At 33.1% G+C, this 21,894-nt stretch overlaps 2 protein-coding genes across 2 annotated transcripts; both read left to right on the forward strand.

The window, feature by feature from the left end:
• Nucleotides 1–1,462: 1,462 nt before the first annotated feature.
• Nucleotides 1,463–4,216, forward strand: LOC122597860 (protein IQ-DOMAIN 10-like). The gene is made up of 6 exons (XM_043770441.1): nt 1,463–1,537; nt 2,234–2,338; nt 2,664–2,813; nt 3,025–3,252; nt 3,503–3,616; nt 3,709–4,216. The coding sequence occupies exons 2-6, from the start codon at nt 2,264–2,266 to the stop codon at nt 3,994–3,996; spliced, it is 855 nt and encodes a 284-aa protein (XP_043626376.1). The 5' UTR covers nt 1,463–1,537; nt 2,234–2,263; the 3' UTR covers nt 3,997–4,216.
• Nucleotides 4,217–15,913: 11,697 nt separating this feature from the next.
• Nucleotides 15,914–21,686, forward strand: LOC122595742 (transmembrane protein 120 homolog). Its single transcript, XM_043768171.1, has 9 exons — nt 15,914–16,453; nt 18,289–18,383; nt 18,483–18,587; nt 18,685–18,764; nt 19,270–19,360; nt 19,438–19,545; nt 19,689–19,775; nt 20,830–20,898; nt 21,346–21,686. The coding sequence occupies exons 1-9, from the start codon at nt 16,120–16,122 to the stop codon at nt 21,502–21,504; spliced, it is 1,128 nt and encodes a 375-aa protein (XP_043624106.1). The 5' UTR covers nt 15,914–16,119; the 3' UTR covers nt 21,505–21,686.
• The last annotated feature ends 208 nt before the right edge of the window (nt 21,687–21,894 follow it).

The following is a 21,894-nucleotide window of genomic DNA, read 5'->3' on the forward strand; positions in this document are numbered from 1 at the left end:
TTAGTTGAATAGTTTAACAATCTTCATATAGTGAATACCTCTAATTATAAAAGATAAAATATAAAGATATAAGAATTAAGTTAAAAAGGGTAATTTATTTTTTTAGTTTCTGAACTTGACACATTTTTCATTTTTAGTCATTAAATATGCCCTTTTTTTTCATTTTTGGTCACCACGTCAACTTCGTTAGTTTTTCTCCGTTAACCTGCCCACATTCGTGAGTTTTTTTTCTTTCACTTTTCGTTCTTCCAATTATTCCATAATTAAAATTGATAATCGAACAAACTTCAGGGATGAAAAATGTAATTTAAATAAATTTTTTTATATAAAGACTTCATTCGTTCCATTTTAAATGTTATATTTTGATATTTCTTACTATTTTTACTTTTAACTTTGACCATAAAAATTTTGCTTGTATTATATAGTAGTTGGTGTAAATTATATCAATGAAAACTACATATAAAACTTAATTCATTTTTATGTTTTATAACAAATTTATATAACATAAACAAAAATATTTACAGTTAAATCATAATACGTTATCGATTATTCAGAGAAAAAAACCTTGAACACGTTACTCCGGATAACCGTTACAATATCTGATTTTTATTTTAGTTTATCAGTGGTTAACAAAATGAATTAAGAACTATATTAATTTATATAATACAAACAAAAATATTTATAGTTAAATTAGACCTAAGAAGTCTCAAAAATTCAAACGTAGTCATTAAAAAATCTAACTTTTATAAATAAAATTTTTAGCTTACAATTATTTCATAGTTTTCCAAAAACAAAACAGTTATTTCATCTAATCAAACTAGTTTATAATCAATAAATGTTTCAAAAAAACACAATAAATAATATGTATTTTTATTAAGAGAAAAGTGAGTATGAGGCTATTATGCACCCAACTCGGGTGAAAAACCTCTCATATATCAATATTTTAATATTTTTAATAAATGATTGGCTCCCGATGATTTTTATGGTTTAGAAAAGGTATGTGATAGGTTTTTCACCCAACTTAAGTGCCTAACAGCCTCATATTCCTATCCTCTTTTACTAATTGATGAAAAGAATATTTAAGATCTGAAGTTAGGCCGATGATCACTTTTAATAATGAAAATCAATCAGAAAGACAAAAAATGGAAAAAAAAAAAAAAAAAAAAAAAGGGCCTAACGAATATGGGCAAGTTAATAGAGAAAAATTAAAGAAGTTGACGTGGTGATAAAAATTAAAAAACAAATTACAAACTTTTAGAAGTTTGAGAAACGTCTCAAAGATGTTATTTTGTACTCGTATCTACTCTATAGTCGATACAAAAATAAATTAAAATTAAAAGCTATATGTATATGGCAGATTGGCAGGTGAACAGTTGTGGGCCATGTCAAAGATATCCACAGTTTCTACACACCCACCTTTTTGTTTTATTAGTTTTTGTTCTTGTTTCAGTGTTCCTATTTATGCACTCAACACCACTTCATTTTGTTTTATCATTCCAGGAACTCTTTTGGAAAGTGATTTAAACTCTAAACTCTGGTATGTCACTCACTATAAACTTTTTCTTTTTCATTTTTATATATACTTGGACCATAGTTGAGCACATACGGTTGACTTTTGTGTAACTTGATGATAACTGCTTTCTACTGTTTTTACTATGTTTTGGTTGTTTTTGTATGTGTATTTGCAGAAATAAAGTCAGCTTTTATATGTACTTGTTGTATATATGATTCTATTGTACTTTCATGTCTGACTTATTATGGATTCATTTTATGAACACATATATGAAACCTTGACTCTTCAATAGAATATCAATCTACTAGTATATTGGATAATGATTATTAATGTTTTTCATTCTATTGTGACACCAATAGTTAATTTGAGAATTTTAAGTGTTTGACATGTTTGGATTTGGGTGATAAAGGTGTCTTCTAATATGATTATGCAAGTGTTCTTATACAGATACAGAGTATTAGTTAAAATCTAATATACTATTAGGGGGTGCTTGGGGTACATGTGAACCATACCGCCATACACTTTATATCTTATTAGTGCAAAAATTTAACGATTTAGTCACTTAATGGTTAAAAAAACAAACGGCAACCGTGTAATCAGAGACAAAGGTTTGACTTTCCATTTATGATCACAATAGGAAATCAAGTAATCTGTCTTGAAACTTTGCTGAAAATGAATTACTTCAAATAATCTTTTTGTACATTTTTTTTTCTCTTGCAGCATATATATATACAAAGTGTAACATCAACTATGGGATCTGGTGATTGGTTGAAGAATATAGTGAGCGTAAATAGAGCAAGGAAACAAAAGTCAAACAAAATGAAGGTATACAATATATCAAATTGTTTAAGATCAAAGTGTTTTACGTTAAGCTAACGATGATAAAGCTAAAAACCGCATATTTGTTTTGTTCTTATCATTCTATTACTACTATTGTTAACCAAGAAGTAATTGAATTTAGACTTAATTTCTGTAAGTTCACACTATGAATTTGTTATGCATCAGCATTTCTTTAAAATAGTTGCGGCATATTTTGATGTTTTACACTGTCACTGCATAATAAACGGGCTAAAATGCTATACGACTCTCATTTATTAGTTCTATGTATGTGTTTTTTGCCAACACATATTCTAATAATGCATTTATACAGGATTATTCACACAAGGAAACGATTGGATTTATTTTACAAACCTGTTACCCAGAGGACCGGGCGAGTAAGATTAATAAAAAGGCTATTGTTAGCTGGCTTAGTAAAGATAGAGCAGCTATACGGATTCAAACTGCGTTCAGGGCATTTAAGGTATAACGCTGAAAGATTACAGCTCCAAGCTATTTTTGTATATCAGAAAATATGTAACATTTTAGTCTTAGTTTGGTAGAGGAGTCTAATGTTTGTGGTTTAAGACTTGAAGACTGGTCCATTAAAACAATTGAAATCATCTAATTTCCAAAAAAAATAAATTTGGATAGTTATACTGATATTTGACAACTTTTTGTTGTGATTTTTTCAGGCACGAAAACTTTTATGTGTTATGAAACGAACAGAAAGGTTGCAGATACTTATGCAAGGCGATTTTGGCAAAAAGCAAACCTCAAATACATTAAGAAATCTTCAATCATGGAACAAGATACAAGCCCATATTAGAACTCGGAGGGTAGCTATGGTGGAAGAGAGTGGGATCAAGCAGAAGAAGCTTGACAATCAATTGAAACTTGACGCTAAGGCCCGTGGGCTAGAGGTAATGCCCGGAATGTTTTTGAAAAAAAAAAGAGTGTTTGACCTAAAAAGTCAAAGCTTGTAAAGAGTTTGACCATAATAATGGAAGCTGTTGGACTTTACTATGTATATGAAGTTACAAAATTATAATCATCATTCACAAATTACTAAGGAAAAGATTATGAATTCGGATATCATTAGTGGAAATATAGGATTACATTTAGTGTTGATGTGGAAATATTGACTAAAATTATGATCAATATATATCGCAGTTGGAGTGGAGTGGTAGCTCTCATACAATGGATGAGGCTCTTGCACGGCAAAAACAAAGAGAAGAAGCAACCATTAAGCGTGAGCGAGCAATGGCATACGCCTTCAATCATCAGGTAAACATTAAATCACATTTGCTTAGCTATTACCCATAGATTTCTCTTTTGTTTGAAGGAACAAAAGTAGTTGACTTTCCATTTATTTGCAGTGGCGTGCGCATTCCAGTTCAAATTTAGGTCTAAATGATTCCAATCTAGCTACATCTAACTGGGGTTGGAGTTGGACGGAAAGATGGATTGCTGTTCGACCTTGGGAAAGGCGAGCTCCATCAGTTTCAACTCCAAAGAAAGTCAACAGTTCACCAAAGAAGAAATCACCATCAACAAAAAAGTCAAACTCGCTTAAGACTTCACCTAATGGTAAGAAAACATTGAACAACCGAAGGTTGTCATATGGGTCAAGTGCGAAAGTCGGTGATTCAAAAACAAAGCTCTAAAAGTTTATGACAAAGTAACTTGAAGCTGTTAAGATATGGTGCAAAAGGTTATGAATGATGGTTCAAGTTTTACATTCTTTTGGGTTGTGGGGTGTGATTTTACATGAGTGGTCTTGCCATGAAAATCTTGTAATGTGTTATTCATTTATTGTAATATATTTATGTTGCTATTTTGCTACTAATAATAAATTTAAGAATGATGTTGGGCTAAACCCATGTATATTGGTGTGTTTTTGGGCTATCAGGATGTAGTGTAGAGATTAACAAAACCGGCTGAGTATAATTCGCACCCAATGTCGTTTTTTACGGGTTTTGAGTTCCTACGTAATATGAGAGAGGTTAAGATGTAAATGTCGTTTTTTACGGGTTTTGAGTTTCTACGGTATATAAGAGAGGTTAAGATGTAGACAACTTAACTTACCAAGACGATGTAACTTTTAGGACATAATAATAGAACCCTTAATCTCTATCTCTAGAGACAAGGATGTTAAGCACTTATCCAACCTAAGAAAAAGACAATAAAATTAAGGGAAAATTTCATATATGTCACTATTAAAAATCTAAATATCATATTTATCTAATTAATTAATTTTTGAAATATCAACAATGCCATTATTAAAGTTTAAAAATATCATAACTACCCAAATAATTAAATTTAATCAATATAAAAGATTAAATCCTTAAAACTATTAAATGACATATGCAAGTTACAATTATGCCCACTTTTATATAATCCCCAATTACATCAGGTATCTATATGATAAAACAATCACTGATTACATAACGTAATGATTTTAAATAAGTTGTTTTGTTTTCTTTAACACATTCTATCGGTTTACTGGAATAATGAGTTTCAATAAGTTGTTGTGTAATATTATGTTGCTATATTGTACATTATAGTTAGTTTTACAAACAATGGTTAACAAATGGGTACCCCTGCTTAAGCCCAGTTAAAGATAGTATCGACTCCTATGTTCCATGGAACTCCAGAAGTCGCTATTTAGGGGTTTAGTTTTGAGGACAATAGGCTTGTTGTTAGATATATATCAAGTTTGAACATGTTCTCAATACTATAATCATGACAGCTAGTATGTGTTTTTTTTTTTTTATTTTGCATTTGTGAGATCATCCTTTTTGGTTCTGCTCCTTCAGCGTATATGAGATCACATATGGTCTTCTCATAAATATGTCAGAAAATAGAACATCTTCTTTTGAAACGGCAGTTTGATATATTGTTACTATGAAAGTTGGGGATTAAATAAAAGAGGGCATAATTGTAATTTGCAAATATCATTTAATAGTTTTAAGGATTTTAATAAAGCAGCATAGTTGAATCAGTGGTAAACACCATTGCCTTTGGAGATAGAGGTCATGGGTTCGATCCTCATCCCATGCAAAGGTTGGAGAGCCTTTTCTACCATTTAGGTAGAAACTGAAAGCAGCCTCTCTACTTAGGTAGAGGTAAGGTCTGCCTACATCTTAACCTCCCCCATACACCGTCGAGATATTAGGGCTCAAAACCCGCGGAAGGCGGCACTGAGCAGTTACTTACTTACTTAGTTTTAAGGATTTTAATCTTTTATATTGATTAAATTTAATTATTTGGGTAATTATGATATTTGTAAATTTTAACAATGACATTTTTGATATTTCAAAATTTAATTGGATAAATATGATATTTAGATGTTTAATAGTGACATATGTGAAATTTTTTCTAAAATTAAATGAAGTAAAATGCAGAAAAAATAAACTAAATAAACATTAGGAATAAAATTGAAATTCATTAGAGCTAAAGGGGTAAAAAAAAAAAAAAAAAAGTTGGTAAAAGTGTAAAACTGTTAAAGAGTGTTCGGCATTTGCAATTCAAACCCAAAATATGCTTATCATATTGTGCCCACCGAATCACCGATAGGGTGCACTAAACATACAATTGTCGTGAATCAAATTTTTTCCAAAGAAGAGTACGATTTGGCGTTGTTTCTTGAATCTCTATGGTCGATTGGATTCATAAAAGATTGCATATTCATTTTGAACCACTCTCAATAAAATTTAAAAAATATATATTAAGAAAATCTGAAGTTTGTAGAAGTCAAGTTTTTTAAATGACTCGAGTTTGGATGCAAATTTTATGCACTTTAGTGGGATTACTTGAAGGGCTTGACCTGAATATGAATTATGAAATATATGACCCGCCTTTAGACAAAACCCTTGTATAAATATTCGAGGGGAGGTTTTGGGGCAGGGCAAAAAGAGCCATAAGTTAAGGGCCCAAATGTTTGAGGGGCCCAAAAATGTTAAATTAACAGTCTCTAGATCAATACATAATAGCCTAGTAGGTTTTAAGCCCACATTAAATACGTAGTAAACTTTATTATTTTAGGGAGATAAAAAAAATTAATAGCATAAATAAATAACTAATTGTTTGCTTGTTTCATCAAGAGGGCTAACCTATTTTTCTTGAATTAAAGGTGTACTTATTGTTAGAATATTAACACATAAACATACATAATCATGAGTAAGCGTAATGGAAGAAATCGAAACATATATGCAATCAAATTAATTAACAAAGAATAGAATCGAGATGTGTACCTTATGCAAAGCTCCAATAAAAGAATAATAATGATAAGATTATTATCGATTAGGGTTTAAAGCAAAACATCTTCACGTTCGCACACTAGACACCCCTTAAACCGTATGCTAGTACTACGATCACGAACAAACAACCCTTTGCTTGAATATCCTTAAACTTAAAACCAAAAACCCTTTTGGAAGAGGGGTCGGCCGAAAATAAGAAAAGAGGGAGGAAGAGGAGAGAATTTTCTTTGTAAATGTGTGTGAAAAAACCTTTAACTTAACCCTCTATTTATAGGGTATAATTAGGTTAAAGTTTGCTTGGAAAATAAGCTAGATTAAGGCTTAGAGAGCCTTAACCCAAACTGGCCCCCCCTTTAGTTTTTAGGGTCCAACTTCATTTTCTAATTTTCACATTTTTAATCCTCCTCTTTAATTAATTAAATACAATTAACCCTTTAATTATGTTTAATTAATCATTTCGTGATCAAAACTAATTAATATATTACTTTAATATACCAATTAGTAGTTTAGAGTTACCGTGTCATTTCGTGTGACCCCGTAGGCTTAAACTATTCCCGGACATGCGATTTATAATAAAATGATCACACTCCAACAGCTCCCACTTGAGCATGTTTCTAACAACACTCTAATGTTCCCAGAAATATTTAAGAATAGATTCTTAAATTGCCAAGTTGAAATGATTTAGTCTTTAATATCCTTTGTTCAGATACCCTTGTTAATTATGAATATGGATCAATGTCATTTCATAACTAAACGATTATGTTTCTCATTTTTACAATTAATTAAGATTACCAAATTAGTCAAGACAACTTCTTGAGTTCATTTGGGTGTGGCCACACAAACATCTTTAATTAATTAATGAGGGCGTCAAATGGTATCATACTTCAGTTGCAAATTGAAGGAACAAATCCTGTATTGACTACAAGTGTCTGGCCATGTCGTTTCTCAACATTTCTGAAAATAGCCCTTTATTACTGCCTTGTTCAGGACAGTTAGGAACTATATCAAGAAATGCAATCCACACATGCATAACTCACTTGTATCTCAAGTCAGAGGATAAATAAAGTAACCATTTCACGAATTTCATTTAATGACGCGGATCCATAAAATGATAATTCGTTCTGTGGGGTAAGTCTAATATTCACCTTTTGAATATCATGTGAGTTTGCTACAATCCACTATCTTCAAAATATCCCCTTCAATATTTTCACCAATCTCTCACAATTGTCTTACTTTAATTATATTCCCATATAATTAATCAACAATAGACGTTTAGAATATTCAACTGATATTCATGGATTTAAACATGCAAATATAGGACACAATTATTATAAAAATGAAACCACTTATACCACGTATAAAAATTCATTTATTAAAAATAACAATTGTTTAACATCCCATTATCCAAATACCAATAACAGATTTACATGATATAACTTAGCAATATCTAAGACCTAAGCCTTCTACATGCTTGTTGAGTTTTCCCTTTGACAATGCCTTTGTAAAAGGATCCGCCAAATTATAATCTGTATGAACTTTGAGTAAATTGATTTCACGTGATTCGATTTGCTCATGGACGTAGTGATATCTCCTTTGGTAATGTCTGGCACCCTTTTGAACCCCAGGTTCATTGGCAATGACAATTGCTCCAGAATTGTCACAGTACAAATCCATAGGTGTGTTATTTGATGGCATCACATCAAGCCCAGAAATAAACTTTCTGATCCAGACAGCTTCCATGGCTGCATCCGAAACAGCTATATACTCAGACTTTGTAGCAGACATAGCAACGGTAGATTGCTTCTTGCTCTTCCAATCTACAACACCTCCATTTAAAATGAAGACATACCCTGACTGAGATTTGGTATCATCCTTATCAGTCTGAAATCCAACATCACAATATCCAGTGACTTTAAGCTCAACATCGGGATTTCCTCCATACACCAAAAACATTTCTTTAGTAGCACGCATGTACTTAAGAATGTTCTTTACAGCAGTCCAATGATCCTCTCCGGGATTTTGCTGATAGCGGCTTACTATATTTTGCGCGAACACAACATTAGGTCTAGTGCATCTTACCGCATACATGATAGAACCCATTGCCGAAGCATAAGGGACTCTTTTCATACGCTCCACCTCTTCAGGTGTAGAAGCACTGTTCTTGCTGGATAAATTAAGTCCTTCTTGCATAGGCAAATTCCCGCGCTTAGAATTTTTCATCTTGAATCTCTTCAAGATTTTATCTATATAAGCACTTTGACTTAATCCAATCAACCGTTTACTTCTATCTCTATAGATCTTGAATCCAAGAATAAATGCTGCTTCACCCAAGTCTTTCATAGCGAAACACTTTCCAAGATAAGATTTAACGTCTTTCAACATTGGAATGTGATTTCCTATTATCAATATGTCATCGACATACAAGACAAGGAAAGTAACATTACTCCCAATAGCTTTACGATATACACATGGCTCATCAGGATTCTGAATAAAATCAAACTTTTTGATCTCCTCATCAAACCTTTTATTCCAACTCCTTGATGCTTGCTTCAATCCATAAATGGACATTTGAAGTTTGCACACTTTGTTGGGATATTTAGGATCGACAAAACCTTCTGGTTGTACCATATAGACTTCCTCGTTTAGAAAACCATTCAAGAAAGCGGTTTTGACATCCATTTGCCATATCTCAAAGTCATAGTACACTGCTATGGCTAAGATGATCCTAATAGCTCTAATGTCCGCAACCGGAGAAAAGGTTTCCTCATAATCAACTCCAAAAAGTTGAGTATAACCTTTCGCCACAAGACGAGCTTTATAGGTGTGTACATTTCCATCTATGTCGGTCTTCTTTTTGAAGATCCATTTACACCCAACGGTTCTACCATTTGGTGGAAGATCAACCAAGCTCCAGACTTGATTATCTTTCATGGATTTCATTTCCACATTCGCAGCTTCAAGCCACTTGTCAGATTCCGGATCTGATAATGCAGCATTGAAATTAGGAGGTTCATTCAAATCTCCTACTTCGTGTTCTTCAGACTCAATCATAAGATTTAATCTATGAGGACCTACGAAGTGGAATCGCTTCATCTTCAACTTGTAGTTCATCTAGAGATTCATCTCTTTGAACATTCCCCCCCCCCCCAAGTTGAAGATTGCTAGTATTTTCAGAGGTTGACACATCTTCTTGATGCTCATCAAGTTCAACAATCCTTTCATTGTCTTCTTGAGAAATAACTTTCTGTTCAAAAAACTCAGCATATCGATGAACCTTGACAGTGTTTTCCGTAGAAAAGTAGAAGTAGTAACCCATTGTTTCCTTTGGGTATCCTACAAAGATGCACTTAACAGATCTAGATTCAAGTTTTTCAGGCGTGTCTCGTTTCACGAGTGCCACACATCCCTAGACCTTTAAGTAAGACAATTAGGAACACTTCCATGCCACAATTCATGCGGTGTCTTGTCAACCTTCTTGGTTGGAACCATATTGAGAATGCGAACAACAGTCTCAAGGGCATAATCCCAAAACGAAAAAGGAAGAGTCGTATGATTCATCATCGATCGAACCATTTCCAACAAGGTTCGATTCCTCCTCTCCGAAACACCATTATGTTGAGGAGTATATGGAGGAGTAAGTTGTTGAACTATTCTACAAGCTTTAAGATAATCTTTAAACTCTTGACTTAAGTATTCACCACCTCGATCCGAACGAAGGATCTTGATGGTTTTACTGAGTTGATTCTCCACTTCACTTTTAAATTCCTTGAATCTTTCAAAGACTTCATGTTTATGTTTAATCAAGTAAACATAACCATAACGACTAAAATCATCCGTAAAAGCGACGAATAGCTAGCACCTCTCCTTGACACATGTCTAAATGGGCCACATACATCCGAATGTATTAGTCCAAGTAGCTCTTTAGCCCTTTCCGGTTTATTTTGAAAAGGTTTCCTTGTCATTTTGCCAGAAACACAAGATACACATTTTTCAAATGATTCATCATTTGTTTGCAAGACACCGTCCATTTGAAGTCTTTCAATGCGTTTCTTGCCAATATGAGCAAGTCGACGATGCCAAAGATAAGTCGAGTCCGAATTGGGCTTGACTCGTTTGCTAACATTATACATTGAATTATCCTTTGAATCACAACTACGCATATCAAATTCATAAATACTATCACAAACAATAGCATCAAAATAATGAACATTATTTCGAGAAACTGAAATACCAATATCATTAAAGACATTAACGAATCCGTTGTTTTTCAACAAGGAAACTGAAATAACACCTCTAGTAATAGAAGGTGCATAATGACAATCGTTCAAAACAATTATTAAACCACTAGGTAAAACCAAATGATAATCTCCGATTTCTTCTACAGCTGCTGGTAGGCCATTTCCCACGAACAGTTTTAAAGATCCCGGCTTCAGTTTCTTTCTCCTTCTAAGCCCATGTAAAGAATTAAAGATATGAGCACCACACCCAGTGTCGTAAACCCATGAATTTTGCTTAGAAAATGAATATAATTTAATAGTGAAGATACCTGAAGTACTGGCCGAACCAGCTTGCTTCTTCTTCAACTCAGCAAGATACTTTGAACAGTTCCGCTTCCAATGGCCCACTTCATTGCAATGATAGCAAGGTAGGTTCTTAGCGGGGTGTTCCTTTTTCGCCGGAGGGGTCTTCTTAGGTTTAGGAGCAGCAACTTGCTTTCCTTTACCTCCAGCCTTGCCCTTTCCCTTCGGTTGTTTACCTTTTTGGACCTTTCCACCCTTGATCATGAGAACTTGGGGTGTAGCAGATTTCTCTGGAAGCTTCTTTTCATACTCATTAGCCATGACATGAAGTTCAGTAATGGTCTTATTCATGCTATGCATCGTATAATTGCGCATAAATTCTTCAAAATCCTTAGATAAAGACTTGAGAATCATGCCAATTTGAACCGGCTGTGCATAAGCATAATTCAACCTTTCCAATTGCTCAAAACATCCTTTCATCTTAAGGATATGAGCACTGACCGGTGTTCCCTGCTCGTGTCGCAAGTCATGAAGTTGATCAATGAGATCGAACAACTCCACTCCAACTTGCTTCTCGAACAAAGACTTGAGTTCAGTGAGCATATCACATGGAAATGAATGCTAAAATTGCTTTTGAAGGTCAGCATTCATGCTTCCCAACATCAGACAAGCAACTTCATTATGTCTATCATATGCAGCAGCATAATCCGCCAATTCTTGAGTAGTAGCATTGGCACCGGGAGTAACGGGTCTCTGCTCTTCAAGGACTTGGTATTTCCTTTCAGCTCATAAGACAATCCTGAGCTGACGATACCAATCATTGAAGTTTGGTCCAGAAAGTTTTTCCCTTTCCAGCATCGACCTAAACGCCGATTGATGTATGTTTTGAGTAGTATTGGTTGTTGCCATCTACAAAACAGACAAAAGTTCAATTATCGGTATTTTCGATAATAATCCTTAATTACCCTTGTTAAATTCATCTAACAAATTACTTTCACTAAGGCTAGGATCCAACTTGACATACAATCATTTCATCAGTTGATCTGCTAGAAATGACGGTATTCAAAAGGTAATCGAGAATCGATATTTGCATTCATGCAACTCCTAGTGTTATGGGACTTACAACAACACTATAAAGGGGTATTAAGTGTTTTGTAAACATGTTTTGTCCCATCTTATGCCACGGGTTAAGGTCTCACCTCTTAACTCGTTTTAAGTCGCCCAATTAAGAACATGTAGATAGTCCACCGCTATCTCATAACGAGTGGTAATCTACCTTGAATAGATACAATTCGCCTACGGTCTCACGTAGGAGCGAAAAACACTGACAAGTGTTCTTAGCAAGTGGGTGGCATTGACTTAACTTTAAATGGGTAATGCATTTGATGTGAATCAAAAGCTTACGTTTGAACCGGCCCCCCTTTAGTTATTAGGGTCCAATTTCAGGGTCCAATTTTCACATTTTTAATCCTTCTCTTTAATTAATTAAATACAATTAACCCTTTAATTATGTTTAATTAATCATTTCGTGATCAAAACTAATTAATATATTACTTTAATATATCAATTAGTAGTTTAGAGTTACCGTGTCATTTCGTGTGATCCCATAGATTTAAACTATTCCCGTACATGCGATTTATAATAAAATGATCACACTCCAACACTTATGTTAAAGGATTGACTCGTAAGTGTCATTATCTGCCACTAGTTGGGAAAGACATGTTGACAGCGTTAAGCCCAGTAGATTTCAACTTGCAGTTGTAAAAAATGCTTCGCTTGAAATTCGTGAAACAGATAATGATGCTAAAATTCAAAGTGATGCTTAATCCGTAGCAACGAATGCACTTGGTTTTTTAGATTTTTGGTATCAATTGTCATTATGTTCGAAATACAAATACATATATAAAATGGTGAATGTTGTGAGCAAAAGGTTCCAAGCAAAAGATATGGTTCTTGATGTTGTTATTTATTAAGTGAACAAGTTAATCTAATTTCTTCAAGGAATATAAAAAAGTGGGGTTATCTAATGGAGCTAAACAAATTGCCATTGAAATAGATAATGTTCATCTTCATCATGTATTCCCCTAAAGGCGTATTATTAGTAGGACATAACATTTTGGTGAGATTTCAAGTGACGAAAAAGTTCTGTTTTCACCTAAAGAGTAAAAGAGGATTTTAAAGTTTAACAATTTCATATCTATTGTTGAATAAACACTTGCTTCTTTTGAAAGAAAATTTGAACAATGCCAACATTATGAAAAGATTGTTGGTTTTTGTTTCCTAAAAGATCGAATGAGCTTCAAGATGATGACCTGAAGTCCCGTAGTTGTCATCTTCTTCAAGATGCATTGATGTGTGGAGGAAATTCAAATATTGATGGTAATGGACTTTTTATGGAGTCGATTAGATATTATATATTTGTGCTGCTTTGTAAACGGTCCTGACGAGATCGGGAGAATTACGATAAGTCGTCTTATGGTCTAAGTTAACAAATTGTGATGCAATTATATATCATTCTATTATGAACCTATCAGAAGATTTCTTCTTTATTTTTTGACTTTTGTGGCACATGTAAGATTTGGATGTTAAATATGAATGCCAGTTAAAGCAAGGCATTTCAAAGTCGTTGCCACCGGGCACCGGCTCAACTAATACTTTTTTGTTTTGTTTTGTTATTTTTTTAGAGGTAACTAATGCCTTTTTTGTATGTTTATGATGTCCAAAGTTACTTTCATCATTTGCAACTAATGCTTTTTTGGCAATTATAGAATCGTACTCTCGTAGTATCAGTTTATATTTGTCAAAATTCAATATTGATTTCAACGCTACGATTTTTTATTTATTTTTTTTAAATATTCTTTTATATGATTTTTTTTCATTTCATTTCATTTTCGAACAATACTTTACAAAGAAATAAAAGACAAATGGGCAATAAGTCGTGCCGCTAACATTTTTTCATCGCAAATCCAAGACATTTAAAAATAAACTCACAAAACTTGACATCATAATGTTACTGTGCATGAACAGTTGGATTCTGTAAAGTAATTCAATGTTCTCGGATCTAAGAAAACCAAAAATATCAAATGTAAATAGTATAAATACGTATTCGTTGTCCAAACATGACTTCTCATGTTTGATCAATTTGCATGAAACAATTTATACTTACCTGATCAATTTGCATGAAACAATTTATACTTACCTTCAAACTAACCATTCTAGTAGTAATTCCAAAAACGATGTTTTACTTTGAACATGGGAATTGTGTGAGATTGGGAATAAATTTTTATACTTACCTTACTTCATGGGTTCTAAATATGTATAACTTGATACGCTTGAGGTTTGATTCCAAGTTTTCAAATTCGATTAAGTGATATTAAAGATAAAACATAATTTCTTAAGTTTTGATTCTTTTCCCTTATTATTTTTATCCCCAATATCAGAAAATGATAACAAGTTTCATATGAGACTGATACTCATATTTAATTTTGGTAGTTTTTCATTAAAAAAATACTAAAAATATACATAATTGTACCGACATTGGTTCATACGAAACTAAAATCGATACCACGTTTCAATGTGTTTTCGCAACCAATACCATTTAAACGGGTTTAACAGAATTTCAGTTCCACAACCCACGATCTCTAACTAAAATTATACAATAAAAGTTTTCTAAAATACTTGAATAAAAAAGTTACTATCTAACTTTATTTCTAAAGTGAAAATCAACATCAAAATCCTTATTTGAAAATTATACGGGTAGAAATCCTTTCAAGTTAGAAGTAACTTAAGGGGTAAAGTTGAAATATTATTAACCATTAGTTAATATTAATGACCAATATTCGATTATCATTTTTAAATCTTGACTATTGATTTTAAAATGGTTGAAATCATTTGATCTCAATTCTCAACCCAAATTATACCCACCAACTAGGGTGAGTACGGTTCAGTTTGGTTCGGTTTTAGACTAAAAATGAAACCAAACCGTTATAATTCGGTTTTTGAAAACTAAAACCATTGGGTTTCGGGTTTTTCGGTTTCGGTTTTTTCGGTTTGTGTCTATTTCGGTTCGGTTTTAGTCGGTTTTTACCCACTTGTGGTTTGGGTCAAATTGAGCTTCAAAAATTTATAAGTTTATACCCTATAATTACACCTTAACTAATTTCAACAAGTTTTCAAAACAATATTAGTAACAATATATAACACTACAACAATGACAACAAATCCATAAAAGTAAGTTGTACAAACTTTAAACAAATTTTATATATAACTATTTATATCGTTTAGGCGTTGTTTAATTATACAATTATTAAAATAAATTATTTTTGTCATATATTTTCACTTAAAACCTATAAATGATATTATTATATACACCTAAAAATGCAAATATAATAACATATTTATCAAAAATTAATAATAAAATGATATAAATATAAAATAGAGTAAAAATATATAGTTTTGGTTCGGTTCGGTTTTTATGGTTCGGTTTTTCATTAGAAACCAAAACCGAACCACAACTTTCGGTTTTTAGAAAACCAAAACCATTGGTTTTTGGTTTTTTCGGTTTTCGGTTTTTTCGGTTTTCGGTTTTTTTTGGTTCAGTTTTTTCGGTTTTCATGATTTTTTCGGTTTTGGTTCGGTTTTTGCTTACCCCTACCAACCTAACACAAAAATCAATTCTTCAATATTTTAAATTTTATTTATTGTTATACACTTATACGTAATTATAAATTGTACTTATTAAAATTATTATATAATAATAGGAGGAAACTTGTAGAAAAAGAAGCTGAGGTGAGAGATGGCACGTGCAGTCAGGTGATACACAATAAAACTAAAATAACCTCCTCCACAACAACCACCACCACCCAAATTCGCCATTAAATCCTCCGCCACCTGACCTCCGTTCCCTCACCGGAAACCGCCCACCCCATTATTTATCACACCAATAAATACATATACAATTACACATATACATATATTATATATAAATAACAAAACCGATCTGTCAAATATGAAAGAACCGACCACGACAACAACAACATCCTACGGTGACAATAACAAAAACCTATGTGAAGAAGTAAGTAAAGTTGTGGAGGAAATCAAAGAGTTACAAGAAACAGCATCGAATTTGATATCAAAGAATTCAGAAGAAGATGCTTCGTTAAGACAAAAAGCAATCGCACTTGATTCCAATATAAAAATGCTGAAATCTTTCCTATCAAATTCTGTTAAAAAAGGGACATTAGATTCTAAACATGCAGATCATTTAAGTGAAGAGTTGAGTAGAGCTACTTATACTTTGACTGAAGGAGATGCTGCCACTTTCCTTCCCTGCAAATCACATGGTTAGTTTGTTCCCCCTTTTCGGATTTTGTTATTCGTTTATAATTGTTTTTAGGAGACGGTTATTTTTATGTATAACGTACCCAAAACCCTTAAAGGGGGGTGTGTTTAGCAAAAGTGCTCACCTTTTATTGCTTGTATATATTGGGAGACAATTATTTTTATGTATAAGGTACCCATAACCCTTAAAGGGGGGTGCGTCTAACAAAGTACTCACCTTGTATAACTTGGTTATATTTATGTATAAGGTACCCAAAACCCTTAAAGGGGTGTGTGTTTAGCAAAGTCCTCACCTTTTATTAAGAACAAGTTATTTTTATGTATAACATACCCAAAACCCTTAAAGGGTGATGTGTTTAGCAAAGTACTTACCTTTTATTACCTGTATTAGGAGACGGTTATTTTTATGTATAAGGTACCCATAACCCTTAGGGGATATGTTTAGCAAAGTACTCACCTTTTATAACTTGTATTAGGGGTACTCAAAACCCATATGGGGGTATGTTTAAAGAACTACCCTCCTTTTATTACTTGTATTTAGGGGAGGTTATTTTTATGTACAAAGTACTCATAATCCTTATGGGGGGTTATGTTTAGCAAAATACCCACATCTTATTGTTCGGCGGTTATTTTATGTACAATGTATCCATAACCCTTAAGGGGGTATGTTTAGCGAAATACCCACTTTTATTGCTTGTAATAGGGCGGTGAATCTTATGTATAGCCTTGTTGAGAATAAGAGGCCTATGGTTATAAAAGTACCTTTTTGTTGCCTATATAATATATTTAACAGAATGAAAGATGGTTAAGACATGAGTAAAAATATCATACATGATTAATCTTTAGGGCGGTTATTTTGTAATGTACAATAATATTATGTGTGTGATACACAATGTTACGGGTTACGGTTAACAAAATACTACTGTTTTTAAACTAGTATAGAAAGTTTGTTCATTTTCTTCTTTTATTGGTTTGGTAAACAGGAGTTTTCTGTTTCTTGGAAAGAAAAGAACATGAAAACTAAAAAAAGTCAGTTTTCAAAAATTTTGCTCTAAAGTTGAAAGGTGGGTATTGTCTTCTCTATGAAAACTTTTCCATAAAGTTTGAATTTGAACATGTTGTATGTTTGTTGGTGTTTCCTTGAAAACTTAAATGGGAAAGTGTCGTATGTTTCTGCACCTAAACAGCCCCTCAGAATTCATTGTTTATTAATGTTTTTGACTCTATAGGAAACACAATTGTATCTAGCTTACGTGAAATCTTGCTTTTGTATATCCCAAACTTTAAGTTTTCACCAGTTGACCATTTATGACTTATGGACCAGTGAAATGGCGGATGATGTGGCCACTTAAGTGGCTGCCATGTCAGCTGAAAATACTGGTTACCTAATGGACATGTTACTGGTTACATAAAAAGTAGCAGTGAATTGACAGTTTGACATATACAAAAGCAAACTTTAGAATAGGATACATATGTTAGTGTTTCGTGTAAAGTTGGTTACATTTTACCCAAATGTTTATAACTACAAAAAGGTATTTGATCCAGATTATCGATGCTTGGTACATGATTAATTGTGATGTTTATGCCCAATGTAATTCAGTTAAATTTTCCTCCAAAGTCAGAGTATTAGTTTATCTTGATAGATCATATTTTTTCCGTGACATTTAGATAAGATTTGAAGATGATAATATTAGTTATTGGGTAAATGGGATTTTACCCTGGTTAGCATACATATAGAGGATGTAGACTACTACTCTACTAGGTTTGACTACAGATGTGTTAATAGAAATGTTACCTTTTAACTGGAGATTGTTGATCGAGTGTTATTCGGTTACAGGAAGATTTTTGAGGATGTTTCTTGGTCCAATAAATGTACGTGCTAACAGAAAGGATATTCAATTGAAAGTGAAGGAGGAGTACTATAGTTTTAGGGTAAGCGGTTCTTGGTGTTTTGATTTCAGTTAGTACGTCAGGATGCTTTTTTTCTTTTTTCTTTTTTTCCTTATGGTATTTTCTATGGAAAATGGACAGGATAGAACTGCATATCTGTTTCTGTTTTTCCCGTCATTGCTACTGGTTCTAAGGTCACAAATCTGGGGTGGATGTTTCCCTGCTTTACCTGTCCAGATTTACCAGGTATGAATCTTTTTCTTGTACCTGTAATATTGTTTTTTTATAACACATGCCAGTAGTTAAGCTTGTTGTAAGAGCATAATGAGCGTGCCCTTTTCAGGCATGGTTACTCTTTCTTTATACAGGGTTAGCTTTAAGAGAAAATATCTTGAGAGTTAATGGAAGTGATATACGTCCATGGTAATTCTATGTGATTTCCATTTCCTTCATGTTATATTAATCTTTTAGTTTGGGAACATGTCCCACATATTTTATAAAGTTTGAGGTGGCAATTTTGATTCAATAATCTATGAATGAGTAGATTTGGGTTTGAAAGTTGTTCAAAGTCTCTTTTTAATGTTTATAACATCCTACATTATTTGTTTTTCCAAAGATTTAAGAGGACATTATTGTAACTATATTGTTTTTGTAATCATATTTAACACATTAAAAAGTTATATAATGGACAAGAAATTGTTTGCGGGTCAGCCTAGCCTAGTCTAGTCAGACCTGTTATGCCCTGTAATTGAAATGTCCCATTTCATCCGGATACCAATCTGCCATACCCACTAATCTTGCCACCTCAACATATGGTCTCTATGGTTGTATGCTTTAACGCTGCATATTCTATTGAAGCCTTTTCATCCTTTATGCATGTATGATTGATTTGGGAAAGAGTGATGTCTTAAGGCTTGTGATGTTGTAGGTGGATATACCATCACTATTGTGCCATGGGTATGGCGCTCATCAGCCTTACCTGGGAGATAGAAAGGCAACCTGACTGTGCCCAGAAGCAGGTTAGAAGATTGTTTTTTTCTGATTCGTTTTGAGGTCTGGGATCCAAAATTTTCATGTGTATTCAACCTATTCGCAGAAAGGTATACAATTGTTTTTGAGATGGGCAATCATGCAAGGTATAGCAATGCTTCTACAGAACAGATATCAAAGGCAAAGATTATATACACGCATTGCCCTGGGAAAGGTGATAATAATGATTATAACATATTGATCATACTGACATGATGTTAATAGAAAGTACCTAAAATAGTTGAGTGAGTTATATCAATTTTAGGATCCTTATTTCTATATCATCGAAAATTTATCAACCGTCTGTTTTGATTACAGGCAAGAAGAATGGATGTTGTGTGGGGTGAAACTGCTGGAGTAAAGGGTCAATTATGGTTGTTATTGCCCATACTGTTGTTCTTGCAGGTGATTTACTTTCTTATATATTTACATTTTACTGGCAGCTATCTTTTGATTTTGTTGTCATGCTGGGAGTAAGGAAGCATCTATTACCTTCATTCATAAGCAGTGAAAAGACAATCTCTAGTTTAAAATCTAGTAATAACTGTATTGTAATGCTGATAAAATGATGATCTGGTATGCAAACTGGTGTGAGTCAATTCCGATACATTTAAGCATCCATCTAGTATTATTAGTCTGCATCAAATGTGGCAAGATGTATGGGTTGGGCTGACCCGCACACATTTAGTTTTTTCCATATGTAAATTTATTGTAAATTAGTTATTGCAGTAATTATGATTATATATCAATAGTATTACAATTATTACAATCTAGATATTCGAATTAAATAGTTTAGAAGGTTATATGGTAGACTTTCAGTTAAAAATTTACAACGTGTGCCTACACTTGTGATTTCATCTTAGCCTTGGGTCCTTAAAGTTGCATGTCTGACCCCATCACACATTTTTGACCCGTTTTTATATTAGAGGCGAGTAACTACTTGATAGTTGATACCTGTGAAGAAGTACCTTTAATCTATAAAACCATGTATTAGAAGGATCTTCACCGTCTTATGATTGAATATGAAGATCCATCGGAAATTTTGAAGTAACATGAAGATCCCTCCTCAGGATCTTCACTGTTTTATCCCTCAAGTGATGGCACATGTAGCCATGATGTGACTTCTTAATTTGTAGCATAGGACATTTTAAGTAAGGCAAATTTTTGGCAATCATCATGCACCAAATTCAAGTAGTGTCGTTGTTTTTAGATCCAAATTCCCATTTCTTTCTTAGGATAAATATATAATATATCTGCACATGACTACATGTTTATAATTATATTCGTTGGGCAAATAAATCAACTACCTGATTTTGTAGAATTTATCTTTTTATTTACTGTTATTTTGTTTACAAGGATTGGATGTAGCACTAAGTTGAAGTTAAGAAGTATTTAAGGTATTTTCAAGGTGATACATATTTGAATACTTATACACCTACCGGTTATTTTCTCATTACAGGCCTTTGAAGCATACGTGGGTGTGCTATTGCTAAAAATTGCAGTGGTTGGTGTTGTTTCTGAATGGCAGGTAAGATACTTCACAATACCTGTACACATTGTTGATGGCAATTTTATCCCATTTATGTGGAAAGAGCGGGTCTTATGGGTAGTAAGTATTAAAAGTTGGCTACTATTGAAAACAAGTTGAACAGTTCAAATGGATTAAAACCAACCTAATGTGTAATCATATGCTTATATCGTATGTCACAGGATGCATTAATAAATCATAATATTAACATTAATTACTTTCAAAATTTTCTAAAACATTGGACAGCAAGTATTAGCGGGTTGGCCCCCTGGGCATTCTAATCTACACATGAATATTTCATTATATGACTCTGACTTATTTTGATTTTATACCTAATCCACCCATTTTGCCACCTTTAGTACAAGCTATTAGTTTTGTTATGTTTCAGACTTCCAGGTTTTCATTTTGTGATCTTGCTGAAGTCGAATAAGTTTTTGTCTCTGGCAGGTTGTTACTTGTGGAATCCTTCTGATAATCATGGCTGTCGGGAATTTCTCAAACACAGTGCAGACACTTGTACTAAAGTCTCAGTTCAAAGCTAAAATGAAGAGAGGTAAAAGCAAGAGTGACTTAACTCAGGTATCCTCCGCATCAAAGGATCAATGATTCACAAACTTCTCAATAATTAGAACATTAAGTTGGTATATGAGATTTTTACAAGTTTCTCCCCCATCTGATACCGATTTTTATTTGCTAGTGTGAACAATTTGGATTCCATAAATGATTAGCTTAGTGCCAGTATGTTACCATTGTACACGAAATCAATAAAACATCTGGTTTTTTTGCAACCCCGTGCCATATTGCATAATTTTGGGGACTAGGAATCCCTTGGAGAAAGGAGATGCTAAATGGACAATATTTTTATCCTTAAACATAACTTTTAGGGCAATGGTATTGTTTGAAATGTCCAAATCATCAGTTCATCACAAACGTCTAAAACTGGACATTTCATCTTATGGTTGTCGTATCTAGTAAACTGAATTACAAGGAAATATG

Source organism: Erigeron canadensis, chromosome 4, assembly GCF_010389155.1.
Source record: "Erigeron canadensis isolate Cc75 chromosome 4, C_canadensis_v1, whole genome shotgun sequence".
Lineage (NCBI taxonomy): Eukaryota > Viridiplantae > Streptophyta > Magnoliopsida > Asterales > Asteraceae > Erigeron > Erigeron canadensis.